Source organism: Pleurodeles waltl, chromosome 5 (assembly GCF_031143425.1).
Source record: "Pleurodeles waltl isolate 20211129_DDA chromosome 5, aPleWal1.hap1.20221129, whole genome shotgun sequence".
NCBI lineage: Eukaryota > Metazoa > Chordata > Amphibia > Caudata > Salamandridae > Pleurodeles > Pleurodeles waltl.
This window is the reverse complement of record NC_090444.1, coordinates 1,839,741,801-1,839,756,610: the sequence shown is the minus strand read 5'-3', so window position 1 is coordinate 1,839,756,610 and position 14,810 is coordinate 1,839,741,801. Positions and strand designations below refer to the sequence as shown.

The following is a 14,810-nucleotide window of genomic DNA, read 5'->3' as shown; positions in this document are numbered from 1 at the left end:
TACTTTTAAAAAATGCACAGGTTTGGTAAGTTTCCCTAGGTGTCAGCTGAGCTAGAGGCCAAAATCCACAGCTAGACACTTTGCAAAAACAGCTCTGTCTTCTTTGGAAAAATGTGATGTGCCCAGGTTGTGTTTTGGGGTATTTCCTGTCGTGGGGGCTAAGCCTACCCACACAAGTGAGGTACCATTTTTAATGGGAGACTTGGGGGAAGGCTGGGGGGAAAGAATTTTGTGGCTCCTCTCAGATTCCAGAAATTTCTGTCCCCCAAAATGTGAGGAAAATGTGTTTTTTTTAGACAGATTTTGAGGTTTGCAAAGGATTCTGGGTAACAGAACCTGGTGAGAGACCCACAAGTCACCCCATCCTGGATTCCCCTAGGTGTCTAGTTTTAATAAATGGACAGTTTTGGTAGGTTTCCCAGGGTGCCTGCTGAGCTAGAGGCCAAAATCCACAGCTAGGCACTTTGCAAAAAACAGCTCTATTTTCTTTGGGAAAATGTGATGTGTCCACATTGTGTTTTGGGGCATTTCCTGTCGCGGGCACTAGGCCTACCAACACAAGTGAGGTACTGTTTTTATTGGAAGACTTGGGGGAACGTTGGGTGGAAGGAAATTTGTGGCTCCTCTCAGATTCCAGAAATTTCTGTCCCCCAAAATGTGAGGAAAAAGTGTTTTTTTTAGCCAGATTTTGAGGTTTGCAAAGGATTCTGGGTAACAGAACCTGGTGAGAGCCCCACAAGTCACCCCATCCTGGATTCCCCTAGGTGTCTAGTTTTCAAAAATGGACAGGTTTGGTAGGTTTCCCAAAGGTGCCGGCTGAGCTAGAGGTTAAAATCCACAGGTAGGCACTTTGCAAAAAACAGCTCTGTTTTCTTTGGGAAAATGTGATGCGTCCACATTGTGTTTTGGGGCATTTCCTGTCTCAAGCACTAGGCCTACCCATACAAGTGAGGTACCATTTGTATCAGGAGACTTGGGGGAACTCTGGGTGGAAGGAAATTTGTGGTTCCTCTCAGATTCCAGACCTTTCTGTCACCGAAATGTGAGGAAAAAGTGTTTTTTGGCCAAATTTTGAGGTTTGCAAAGGATTCTGGGTAACAGAACCTGGTGAGAGCCCCACATGGCCCCCCATCTTGGATTCCCCTAGGTGTCTAGTTTTAAAAAATGCACAGGTTTGGTAGGTTTCCCTAGGTGCCGGCTGAGCTAGGGGCCAAAATCCACAGCTAGGCACTTTGCAAAAAACAGCTGTTTTCTTTGGGAAAATGTGATGTGTCCCCATTGTGTTTTGGGGCATTTCCTGTCGCGGGCACTAAGCCTACCAACACAAGTGAGGTACCATTTTTATCGTGAGACTTGGGGGAACTCTGGGTGGAAGGAAATTTGTGGCTCCTCTCAGATTCCAGACCTTTCTGTCACCGAAATGTGAGGAAAAAGTGTTTTTTGGCCACATTTTGAGGTTTGCAAAGGATTCTGGGTAACAGAACCTGGTGAGAGCCCCACATGGCCCCCCATCTTGGATTCCCCTAGGTGTCTACTTTTTAAAAATGCACAGGTTTGGTAAGTTTCCCTAGGTGTCAGCTGAGCTAGAGGCCATAATCCACAGCTAGACACTTTGCAAAAATAGCTCTGTCTTCTTTGGAAAAATGTGATGTGCCCAGGTTGTGTTTTGGGGTATTTCCTGTCGCAGGGGCTAAGCCTACCCACACAAGTGAGGTACCATTTTTAATGGGAGACTTGGGGGAAGGCTGGGGGAAAGAATTTTGTGGCTCCTCTCAGATTCCAGAACTTTCTGTCACCAAAATTGGAGGAAAAAGTGTTTTTTTGGCCACATTTTGAGGTTTGCAAAGGTTTCTGGGTAACAGAACCTGGCGAGAGCCCCACAACTCACCCCATCTTGGATTCCCCTAGGTGTCTAGTTTTCAAAAATGCACAGGTTTAGTAGGTTTCCCCAGAGTGCCTGCTGAGCTAGAGGCCAAAATCCACAGCTAGGCACTTTGCAAAAAATAGCTCTGTTTTCTTTGGGAAAATGTGATGTGTCCACATTGTGTTTTGGGGCATTTCCTGTCACGGGCACTAGGCCTACCAACACAAGTGAGGTACCGTTTTTATTGGGAGACTTGGGGGAACGTTGGGTGGAAGGAAATTTGTAGCTCTTCTCAGATTCCAGAAATTTCTGTCCCCCAAAATGTGAGGAAAAAGTGTTTTTTTTAGACAGATTTTGAGGTTTGCAAAGGATTCTGGGTAACAGAACCTGGTGAGAGCCCCACAAGTCACCCCATCCTGGATTCCCCTAGGTGTCTAGTTTTCAAAAATGGACAGGTTTGGTAGGTTTCCTCAGGGTGCCTGCTGAGCTAGAGGCCAAAATCCACAGCTAGGCACTTTGCAAAAAACAGCTCTATTTTCTTTGGGAAAATGTGATGTGTCCACATTGTGTTTTGGGGCATTTCCTGTCTCAAGCACTAGGCCTACCCATACAAGTGAGGTACCATTTGTATCAGGAGACTTGGGGGAACTCTGGGTGGAAGGAAATTTGTGGTTCCTCTCAGATTCCAGACCTTTCTGTCACCGAAATGTGAGGAAAAAGTTTTTTTTTTTTTACAGATTTTGAGGTTTGCAAAGGATTCTGGGTAACAAAACCTGGTAAGAGCCCCACAAGTCACCCCATCCTGGATTCCCCTAGGTGTCTAGTTTAAAAAAATACACAGGTTTGGTAGGTTTCCCTAGGTCTCGGCTGAGCTAGAGGCCAAAATCCACAGCTAGATACTTTGCAAAAACAGCTGTCTTCTTTGGAAAAATGTGATGTGTCCAGGTTGTGTTTTGGGGTATTTCCTGTCGCGGGCGCTAAGCCTACCCACACAAGTGAGGTACCATTTTTATTGGGAGACTTAGGGGAACGCTGGGGGGGAAAGAATTGTGTGGCTCCTCTCAGATTACAGAACTTTCTGTCACCAAAATGTGAGGAAAAAGTGTTTTTTGGGCCACATTTTGAGGTTTGCAAAGGTTTCTGGGTAACAGAACCTGATGAGAGCCCCACAGGTCACCCCATCTTGGATTCCCCTACGTGTCTAGTTTTTAAAAATGTGTAGGTTTGGTAGGTTTCCCTAAATGCCGGCTGAGCCAGAGGCCAAAATCTAAAGCTAGGCACTTTGCAAAAAACACATCAGATTTCAATGTAAAAATGTGATGTGTCCATGTCGCGTTTCCTGTCGCAAGTATTAGGCCTACCCACACAAGTGAGGTACCATTTTTAGCGGGAGACTTAGGGGAACACAGAATAGCAAAACAAGTGTTATTGCCCCTTGTCTTTCTCTACATTTTTCCCTTCCAAATGTAAGACTGTGTGTAAAAAAGACGTCTATTTGAGAAATGCACTGTAATTCACATGCTAGTATGGGGACCCCAGAATTCAGAGATGTGCAGAGAACCAATGCTTCTCAACACCTTATCTTGTGCCCATTTTAGAAATACAAAGGTTTTCTTGATACCTATTTCTCACTCTTTATATTTCAGCAAATGAATTGCTGTATACCCGGTATTGAATGAAAACCCATTGCAAGATGCAGCTCATTTATTGGCTCTAGGTACCTAGGTTTCTTAATGAACCTCCAAGCCCTATATATCCCCACAACCAGAAGAGTCCAGCAGATGTAACAGTATATTGCTTTAAAAAATCTGACATTGCAGTAAAAAGTTACAGAGTAAAACGTGGAGAAAAATGGCTGTATATTTCACCTCAATTTTAATAGTTTTTCATTTCAGCTGTTATTTTCTGTAGGAAAACCTTGTAGGATCTACACAAATTACCCCTTGCTGAATTCAGAATTCTGTCTAATTTTCAGAAATGTTTAGCTGTCTGGGATCCAGCATTGGTTTCACACCCATATCTGTCACTAACTGGAAGGAGGCTGAAAGCACAAAAAAATGTAAAAATGCGGTATGTCCTAGTAAAATGCCAAAATTGAGTTAAAATATTGGGTTTTCTGAAAGCTGGGAAGATGGTGATTTTAGTCCTGCAAACCCTTTGTTGATGTCATTTTCAGGGAAAAAAAACCACAAGCTGATTTCTGTAGCCCTTTTTACCCCTTTTGTTAAATAAAAAAATGAAATTTTTGCTGTATTTTGGGCTAATTTCTTGGTCTCCTTCAGGGGAACCCACAAACTCTGGGTACCTCTAGAATCCCTAGAATGTTGGAAAAAAAGGACGCAAATTTGGTGTGCGTAGCTTATGTGGACAACAAGTTATGAAGGCCTAAGTGCAAACTGCCCCAAATAGCAAAAAAAAGGCCTTGCACCTGTAGGAAAGTACCATATTGCCTGGCATGTTACCCCCATATTTCACTGTATATATGTTGTTTTAGTGTATGTGTCACTGGGACCCTGCCAGCCAGGGTCTCAGTGCTCATAAGTGTGCCTGTATGTGTTCCCTGTGTGATGACTAACTGTCTCACTGAGGCTCTGCTAACCAGAACCTCAGTGGTTATGCTCTCTCTTTACTTTCCAAATTGTCACTAACAGGCTAGTGACCAATTTCACCAATTCACATTGGCATACTGGAACACCCTTATAATTCCCTAGTATATGGTACTGAGGTACCCAGGGTATTGGGGTTCCAGGAGATCCCTATGGGCTGCAGCATTTCTTTTGCCACCCATAGGGAGCTCTGACAATTCTTACACAGGCCTGCCACTGCAGCCTGAGTGAAATAACGTCCACGTTATTTCACAGCCATTTACCACTGCACTTAAGTAACTTATAAGTCACCTATATGTCTAACCTTCACCTGGTGAAGGTTGGGTGCAAAGTTACTTAGTGTGTGGGCACCCTGGCACTAGCCTAGGTGCCCCCACATCGTTCAGGGCAAATTCCCCGGACTTTGTGAGTGCGGGACACCATTTCACGCGTGCACTATACATAGGTCACTACCTATGTATAGCGTCACAATGGTAACTCCGAACATGGCCATGTAACATGTCTAAGATCATGGAATTGTCACCCCAATGCCATTCTGGCATTGGGGAGACAATTCCATGATCCCCCGGGTCTCTAGCACAGAACCCGGGTTCTGCCAAACTGCCTTTCCCGGGGTTTCACTGCAGCTGCTGCTGTTGCCATCCCCTCAGACAGGTTTCTTCCTTCCTGGGGTCCAGCCAGGCCTGGCCCAGGAAGGCAGAACAGAGGACTTCCTCAGAGAGAGGGTGTTACACCCTCTCCCTTTGGAAAAAGGTGACAGGGCTGGGGAGGAGTAGCCTCCCCAGCCTCTGGAAATGCTTTGATGGGCACAGATGGTGCCCATCTCTGCATAAGCCAGTCTACACCGGTTCAGGGATCCCCCAGCCCTGCTCTGGCGCGAAACTGGACAAAGGAAAGGGGAGTGATCACTCCCCTGACCTGCACCTCTCAGGGGAGGTGCCCAGAGCTCCTCCAGCGTGCCCCAGACGTATGCCATCTTGGATTCAGAGGTGTGCTGGCACACTGGAGTGCTCTGAGTGGCCAGGGCCAGCAGGTGACGTCAGAGACTCCTTCTGATAGGCTCTTACCTTTCTTACTAGCCTATCCTCCTTCCTAGGTAACCAAACCTCTTTTTCTAGCTATTTAGGGTCTCTGCTTTGGGGAATTCTTCAGATACCGAATGCAAGAGCTCACCAGAGTTCCTCTTCATCTCCCTCTTCACCTTCTGCCAAAGGATCGACCGCTGACTGCTCAGGACGCCTGCAAAACTGCAACAAAGTAGCAAAGACGACTACTGCAACCTTGTACTGCTTCATCCTGCCGGCTTTCTCGCCTGTTTCCTGGTGGTGCGTGCTCTTGGGGTAGCCTGCCTCCTTCTTGCACCAGGAGCTCTGAAGAAATCTCCCGTGGGTCGACGGAATCTTCCCCCTGCAACTGCAGGCAACAAAAGACTGCATCACCGGTCCTCTGGGTCCCCTCTCAGCACGACGAGCGTGGTCCCTGGAACTCAACAACTCTGTCCAAGTGACTCCCACAGTCCTGAAACTCTTCAGTCCAAGATTGGTGGAGGTAAGTCCTTGCCTCCCCACACTAGACTGCATTGCTGGGTAACGCGTGATTTGCAGCTGCTCCGGCTCCTGTGCACTCTTCCAGGATTTCCTTTGTGCACAGCCAACCTTCTGAGTTGTCCTCCGGAGTCGTGGGACTCCCTTTTCTGACTTCGGGTGGACTCCGGTTCACTCCTCTTCTAAGTGCCTGATACGGTACTTCTGCGGGTGCTGCCTGCTTCTGTGAGGGCTCCCTGACTTGCTGGGCGCCCCCTCGGTCTCCTCATCGAAGTGGCGACATCCTGGTCCCTCCTGAGCCACAGCAGCATCCAAAAACTCTCTGAAGGTGCCATTGATTTGGCCACCTTTTGTTGCTTGTCCCCTTAATATGGATAAGTACAAGCAACTTCCCCTAATCAATGGTGTTCAGGTTCAGACCTACAGGGACACAGGTGCCAGTGTTATCATAGTAATATAGAAACTGGTACACCCTGAACAACACCTACTTGGTCACCAGTACCAAGTGACAGACGTTCATAACAACACTCTTAGCCACCCCATGGCTGTTGTGAATCTCAACTGGGGGGGGGTTAATGGTCCAAAGAAAGTTGTTGTTGCTTCAGATTTACCTGTAGACTGTCTACTAGGAAATGATTTAGAGACATCAGCTTGGGCAGAAGTGGAGTTGGAGGCTCGTGCAGCAATGTTGGGCATTCCTGGGCATATTTTTACTTTGACAAGGGCTCAGGCCAAAAAGCAAAAAAGACAGAGTGACTTGGATCCTGGAACAATGGACCAAGTTCTCCCTAAAGCTAGGGGTAGCAAGGGTAAATCCCTGGCCGATAGAAAAGGGTAGCTTAGCAGAGCAGCTTAGGCTGAACTACGAGACATGCAAAGCTCCTACTATACCACTGGTGTCATATGCACAATATCATAAGAAAACACAATACACAGATATACTAAAACTAAAGGTACTTTATTTTTATGACAATATGCCAAAAGTTTCTCAGTGAGTACCCTCAGTATGAGGATGCCAAATATACACAAGATATATGTACACAATACCAAAAATATGCAGAAATAGCAAAAGGAAGTAATGCAAGCAATGTAAAGTTACAATAGATTGCAATAGGAGCACATAGGTATAGGGGAAACACAAACCATATACTCCAAAAGTGGAATGCGAACCACGAATGGACCCCAAACCTATGTGAGCTTGTGGAGGGTCGCTGGGACTGTAAGAAAACAGTGAGGGTTAGAAAAATAGCCCACCCCAAGACCCTGTAAGGTAGGTGTAAAGTGCACCTACAACCCCCAGAGAGCACAGACGTTTTGATAGGGGGATTCTGCAAGGAAAACCAACACCAGCAATGCAACAATAGTGGATTTCCGGACCTGAGTGCCTGTAAGACAAGGGGACCAAGTCCAAGAGTCGCAACAGTGTCGAGAGTGGGCATGAGCCCAGGAAATGCCAGCTGAGGGTGCAAGGAAGCTGCCACCGGATGGAAGAAGCTTGGTGTTTTGCAAGAACGAAGAGGACTAGGAACTTCCCCTTTGCAGGATGGATGTCCCACGTCGTGAAGAAGCTTGCAGAGGTGTTCCCACGCAGAAAGACCGCAAACAAGCCTTGCTAGCTGCAAGGGTCGCGGTTAGGGTTTTTGGATGCTGCTGTGGCCCAGGAGGGACCAGGATGTCGCCAATTGCGTGAGGAGACAGAGGGGGCGTCCAGCCAGACAAGGAGCCCACTCAGAAGCAAGCAGCACCCGCAGAAGTCCCAGAACAGGCACTACGAAGAAGAGTGAACCGGAGCTCACCCGAAGTCACAAAAGAAGATCCCACGACGCCGGAGGACAACTCAGAAGGTTGTGCACTGCAGGTTAGAGTGTCGGGGACCCAGGCTTGGCTGTGCACAAAGGAAATCCTGGAAGATTGCACTGGAGCCGGAGAACTGCAAATCACGCGGTACCCAGCAATGCAGTCTACCTTGGGGAGGCAAGGACTTACCTCCACCAAACTTGGAATGAAGAGTCACTGGACTGTGGGAGTCATTTGGACAGAGCTGCTGAGTTCCAGGGACCACGCTCGTCCTGCTGAGAGGGGACCCAGAGGACCGGTGATGCAGTCTTTTTGTTGCCTGCGGTTGCAGGGGGAAGATTCCGTCGACCCACGGGAGATTTCTTCGGAGCTTTTAGTGCAGATAGGAGAAAGACTACCCCCACAGCATGCACCACCAGGAAAACAGTTAAGAAGGCGGCCGGATCAGCAATACAAGGTTGCAGTAGTCGTCTTTGCTACTTTGTTGCGGTTTTGCAGGCATCCAGAGCAGTCAGCGGTCGATTCCTTGGCAGAAGGTGAAGAGAGAGATGCAGAGGAACTCTGATGAGCTCTTGCATTCGTTATCTACAGAATTCCCCAAAGCAGAGACCCTAAATAGCCAGAAAAGGAGGTTTGGCTACTTAGGAAGGAGGATAGGCTAGCAACACAGGTAAGAGCCTATCAGAAGGAGTCTCTGACGTCACCTCCTGGCACTGGCCACTCAGAGCAGTCCAGTGTGCCAGCAGCACCTCTGTTTCCAAGATGGCAGGGGTCTGGAGCACACTGGAGGAGCTCTGGGCACCTCCCCTGGGAGGTGCTGGTCAGGGGAGTTGTCACTCCCCTTTCCTTTGTCCAGTTTCGCGCCAGAGCAGGGCTGGGGGATCCCTGAACCGGTGAAGACTGGCTTATGCAGAGATGGGCACCATCTGTGCCCATCAAAGCATTTCCAGAGGCTGGGGGAGGCTACTCCTCCCCAGCTCTGACACCTTTTTCCAAAGGGAGAGGGTGTAACACCCTCTCTCTGAGGAAGTCCTTTGTTCTGCCTTCCTGGGCCAAGCCTGGCTGGACCCCAGGAGGGCAGAAACCTGTCTGAGGGGTTGGCAGCAGCAGCAGCTGCAGTGAAACCCCGGGAAAGGCACTTTGGCAGTACCCGGGTCTGTGTTAGAGACTCGGGGGATCATGGAATTGTCTCCCCAATGAATGGCATTGGGGTGACAATTCCATGATCTTAGACATGTTACATGGCCATGTTCGGAGTTACCATTGTGACGCTATACATAGGTAGTGACCTATGTATAGTGCACGCGTGTAATGGTGTCCCCGCACTCACAAAGTCCGGGGAATTTGCCCTGAACGATGTGGGGGCACCTTGGCTAGTGCCAGGGTGCCCACACACTAAGGGGGTCATTACGACCCTGGCGGTCATGGACCGCCAGGACCGGGGACCGCGGATGCACCGCCAACAGGCTGGCGGTGCATCCAGGCCAATTCTGACCGCGGCGGTAAAGCCGCGGTCAGAAAAGGGAAACCGGCGGTTTCCCGCCGGTTTTCCCCTGGCCTGAGGAATCCTCCATGGCGGCGCTGCAGGCAGCGCCGCCATGGGGATTCCGACCCCCTTACCGCCAGCCTGGTTTTGACCGGTTTTGACCGGTTTGGCCTGGTTCTGGCGGTGTCGTGGGGCCCCTGGGGGCCCCTGCAGTGCCCATGCCCATGCCAATGCAGCCAATGCAGACACTGAAAATCTTGGTGGGGCCCTGTTAGGGGGCCCCTGCAGTGCCCATGCCATTGGCATGGGCACTGCAGGGGCCCCCTAACAGGGCCCCACCAAGATTTTCAGTGTCTGCATAGCAGACACTGAAAATCGTGACGGGTGCAACTGCACCCGTCGCACCCTTTCCACTCCGCCGGCTCCATTCGGAGCCAGCATCCTCGTGGAAGGGGGTTTCCTGCTGGGCTGGCGGGCGGCCTTCTGGCGGTCGCCCGCCAGCCCAGCGTGAAACTCAGAATTACTGCGGTGGTCTTTTGACCGCGCAGCGGTCTTCTGACGGCGGTACTGTGGCGGGCAGCCTCCGCCGCCCGCCAAAGTCAGAATGAGGCCCTAAGTAACTTAGCACCCAACCTTTACCAGGTAAAGGTTAGACATATAGGTGACTTATAAGTTACTTAAGTGCAGTGGTAAATGGCTGTGAAATAACGTGGACGTTATTTCACTCAGGCTGCAGTGGCAGGCCTGTGTAAGAATTGTCAGAGCTCCCTATGGGTGGCAAAAGAAATGCTGCAGCCCATAGGGATCTCCTGGAACCCCAATACCCTGGGTACCTCAGTACCATATACTAGGGAATTATAAGGGTGTTCCAGTATGCCAATGTCAATTGGTGAAATTGGTCACTAGCCTGTTAGTGACAATTTGGAAAGCAAAGAGAGAGCATAACCACTGAGGTTCTGATTAGCAGAGCCTCAGTGAGACAGTTAGTCATCACACAGGGAACACATACAGGGCACACTTATGAGCACTGGGGCCCTGGCTGGCAGGGTCCCAGTGACACATACACTAAAACATATATACAGTGAAATATAGGGGTAACATGCCAGGCAAGATGGTACTTTCCTACAACCGCCAGCAGCAACACACTGTCCAGGAAGCGACCGCCAGCAGCAGCCCAGCTGCCACAGACAGGACTGCCAGCAGCCACACTGCCCAGGAAGCGACTGCCAGCAGCAGCCCCGCTGCCACAGACAGGACCGCCTGCAGCCACACTGCCCAGGAAGCGACCGCCAGCAGTAGCCCTGCTGCACAGGAAGCGACCGCCAGCAGCAGCCCCGCTGCCCAGGAAGCGACCGCCGGCAGTAGCCCCGCTGCCACAGACAGGACCACCAGCAGCCACAATGCCCATGAAGGGACCGTCAGCAGCAGCCCCGCTGCCCATGAAGCGACCGCCAGCAGCAGCCCCGCTGCCATAGACAGGACCGCCAGCAGCCACACTGCCAAAGAAGCGGCCGCCAGCAGCAGCCCCGCTGCCCAGGAAGCGGCCGCCAGCAGCAGCCCTGCTGCCACAGACAGGACCGCCAGCAGCTGCCCCGCTGCCCCGGACACCACCGCCAGCAGCCCCGCAGGGCAGAACAAGACCGCCAGGAGCAGCCCCGCTGCCCAGGAAGCGACCGCCGGAAGCAGCCCCGCTGCCCAGGTAGCGACCGCCAGCAGCAGCCCTGCTGCCCAGGAAGCGACCGCCAACAGCAGCCCCGCTGCCACAGACAGGACCGCCAGCAGCCACACTTGAGACTGTGGCTTTGCACTCCCCAGGATTGAACAGTGGGCAAACCACCTACTGTAGAGACTTGAGACTGTGGCTTTGCACTCCCCAGGATTGAACAGTGGGCAAACCACCCACTGTAGAGACTTGTGAGACTGTGGCTTTGCACTCCCCAGGATACATCAAGGGGCATGGAGCCCCCTTGTGGATTTGGCATCGTGCACTCAACCGGCTGACGTCCACCCCCCCTTCCCTTCCCCCTGAGGTGCCTGTTTTATTTCTATCTGATGCCCCTGCAGTGTTCTCTCCGTTTTGATTGGGTATTGAGTGTGGGCCTCGCCGATGCCTTTTGGGCCCAGTGATCCACGGACTATGATGGTGGAATCCCTTGGACTTGTGTTCTTGGTGTATATAATTGTATATAGTATAAATGTATATATTTGTATATATTTTTGATTCATGTCTTTGAATATATCACAATTATTCAACTCATTTCCTTTTGTCCTTGCATTCTTCCAGGGGGGTTTGGTGGGTGTTACTGTGATGTATCAACATGTACTTCTGTGTGTGTTGTAGTGGGGGTGGGTGTTTTGCGTGTTGCTTGTGTGTGTCACAGTTTTTTCCCTACCCCTTCCAATGTGTTGTAGGTGCAGTACTCACCGTTGTCTTCGCCGCCGGCATTCGTGCTCCTGGTAGAGGAGCAGGAAGATAAAGGCTGGCAGAATTTGGAGCTACGGTTCCATGGCTTCCTGGTTCCTCATGGGGTGTGTAGAGGTGAGCGTTTTCCCTTCGAAGTCCTGTTTCCGCCGTGTTTTTGTTTGCGATGAATCCGCCCCGGAAAAGGTGGCGGATTGGTGGGTTGTAATAGTATGGGTGGTACATTGTCCTCTGACTGTCGGCGGTTACCGCTGCGGCGTATGTTTGTACCGCCGTGGCGGTCGGAGTGTTAAAGTGGCTGTCTATGTTGGCGGTTTCCACTTTAACACCGACCGCCAGGGTTGTAATGACCACCTTAATGCACCGTCAAAGTGGTTCCTATCAATGCATTGTAACTTTGCAGTACAGCTCTGTCAAACATAACTGAGACGTTTGGAAAATATATATTTTTTTTAATTTTCAAAAACAAAACCCCAAAGCAGGATTTTGTTTTTGAAAACAAAAAAAAAAGACAATGACCCTATTACTGTGAGAGTTATCTCCAATGGCGAGGGAGGCATCTTGCAGTTTTTATTGCCCCTTACCATCACAGTTTTCCTGGCAGTGATGGGTCGTGAAAACTGACCTGTTGTCTGCCCATTGAAATCAGGTGGGCAGACACATAGGTGAATCTTGGGCCGTTGGAAGGGACTAACCATGGTGGAGATGGAGTAGTCTTTTTCGTTGTCACATAATTCGACCTCATGCCTCTTTATTCCACCACCAGACAACTCCTGATATTTTTCTCTCTCTTGCAGGTTCCTTTTCATTGCTGCTTTATCTCTGTTTTTTCCATTTTTCTCTTCCTCCTTTTATGTTTGTCTCACTTGCTCTGGATCAAAGTTTGTTGAGGAAAAATAAGTGCCAGTCCCCAAAGCTGAGTGTCAGTGGACCCCACCTGCAACCACCGGCTCAAATGAAGTGGTTAATTTGTGTTGCTGTTGCTCCAGTAATAGACTGATATGCTCCCTTATTGATACTACTCACTGACAATATGTATTCATGCAAAGCAAACCATCGTCTCGATTCCACTGATGACCTAATATTACTGGAAAACTAAACTAAAGTTTTGCATGAAGAATTTATAAGATAGCTGTGACCTACCTTTGGAAATAGTTCTCACAGTTCACTGAAACAGTGTCATGAAATGAGCCCATTAGTTCCACAACTTGTAATTTAACTTCATCAGAGCAAACTATTGGAAATTCTGAGAGGAAATAACTAGAGACGGCAACCAGTGCTTCTCTAGGCCAGCGACTAAACCAGTCCATAGTACATCCAGATATCAAGCCAGGAAATTTTAAAGACCGTGCACGGAACTTTTCACCAACCTGGAAAAGACAAAATCAAAATTCATCACATACCAATTAAATGTAAATCGAGAGGTCAGTTATTCAAAAGCTATGTTCATATATATTCTATTATGGGTGACCGCGGGAAACTGTAGAAAATTGTCTAGTTATGCACTGTCCTCTGGCCATGAACAATGAGCAGACACTTATATATGAAAACTCCTAAGTACTCAGGTAAACCTGGAGATCTTTAACATATTTACTATCTTTTGAACATTGGTATTTTTAATGCAGAGAGAATAATACGGCCACTCTGAAACCTATATTTCACCATAACTAAAATGGTTTCAATCGACAGGCAATTGCTTGGAAAACAATTTCATTAACTTTTTTTAATGAAAAAGCATAAAGCAAGTACATGAAATGGAGCTACAACAGTGGCAGCAGCAAAAGAGAGAGGAAAATACAGTTGATGTACCCCTGGCTTGCAAGCTCGAACAAGCCTTTATGGTACCAATGTCCACACTTCATTCTGAAAGAGACGGCCAACTGAGCTAACCAAATGGCTTCTTCAAAGCGGTGTTGCCCCCAAGGGTGTCTGTCCTGGAGCCCAACTGTAAACAATAATGTCAGGTGAATGTACATAAACATTTTGTGACATCTTCAAAGCCGCTCTAAACGTTGCGGAATGATTGTTTGCCTGAAAACATGACGATGTATTTGTTTTCTGACAGCAAAATCTTTTGCACAATAATCAAAGGCATCATTATCTACTAGTGGTATAAAGCGTTGCTTTTCTTATTGTAACGCATAGGAGAAAATATAATATCAATAAATCAATCATTTTGTAAAGCGCGTCACTCACTCGTTAGGGTCTCAAGGCGCTGAATAGATAAGTAAGGCCAAATTCACATAAAATAAAATTATAAAAGTAGAACAAGGACACCTTCTCATTACTAAGAATATAAAAACTACAAGTGAGGTTTGAGTTGGTCATTTTATTTGGAAAGGGCCACAAAGGAACTAGAAGCTAGGGACCTCTGGTTGAAGGAGTTTCCAGATAGACTATTTTTCAAAATCGTGAACAAACGAACAAGTTACTTACCTTCAGTAACGCATCATCTGGTAGAGACTGTATCTAGCTGCAGGTTCCTTACCTTTGAATTTCCCAGGCGTCAGACTGTATCAGTAAACTTTTGCGTGAGCAGTACCCCTGCGAACAGTCAGGTGACTTCGTTCGGTTCTGCGTGTCGTCTTCAGTGTCATTGGTGCTGGAATTGACACCACGATCATCTATATAGGCACTACCCAGGTGTGCCCGGATGAACAAGTTACTTACCTTCAGTAACGCATTATCTGGTAGAGACTATGGGGGTGATTCTAACCCTGGCGGTCGGTGATAAAGCGGCGGCCAAACCGCCAACAGGCCGGCGGTCGAAAAAATGGAATTCTGACCCTGGCGGCAACCGCCAACACAGCCCGCCACATTAACACTCCGACCGCCACGGCGGTACAGACAAACAGCGCGGCGGTCACCGCCAACAGGCAGGCGGCAGACAATGTACCGCCCACCCTATCACAACTCACCAATCCGCCACCTTTTCCGGGGCGGGAGCCCCGCCGATAAAAACACGGCGGAAACAGACTACGGACGGGAAAACGCTCACCAAAACACACTCCACGAGGACGGAGGACAGCATGGAACCCGAATTAAACATCCTACCTGCTCTCGTCTACCTTCTCATCTACCACGAGTACGA

At 48.9% G+C, this 14,810-nt stretch overlaps 1 protein-coding gene across 1 annotated transcript in view; it reads right to left on the bottom strand.

The window, feature by feature from the left end:
* DNAH8 (dynein axonemal heavy chain 8) overlaps positions 1-14,810 on the bottom strand; it is a 9,979,189-nt gene that overhangs the window by 2,113,928 nt on the left and 7,850,451 nt on the right. Inside the window, exon 62 of the mRNA XM_069236651.1 lies at positions 12,863-13,089. Within this exon, the coding sequence (XP_069092752.1) occupies positions 12,863-13,089 (227 nt within the window). The remainder of the gene's footprint in view (positions 1-12,862; positions 13,090-14,810) is intronic.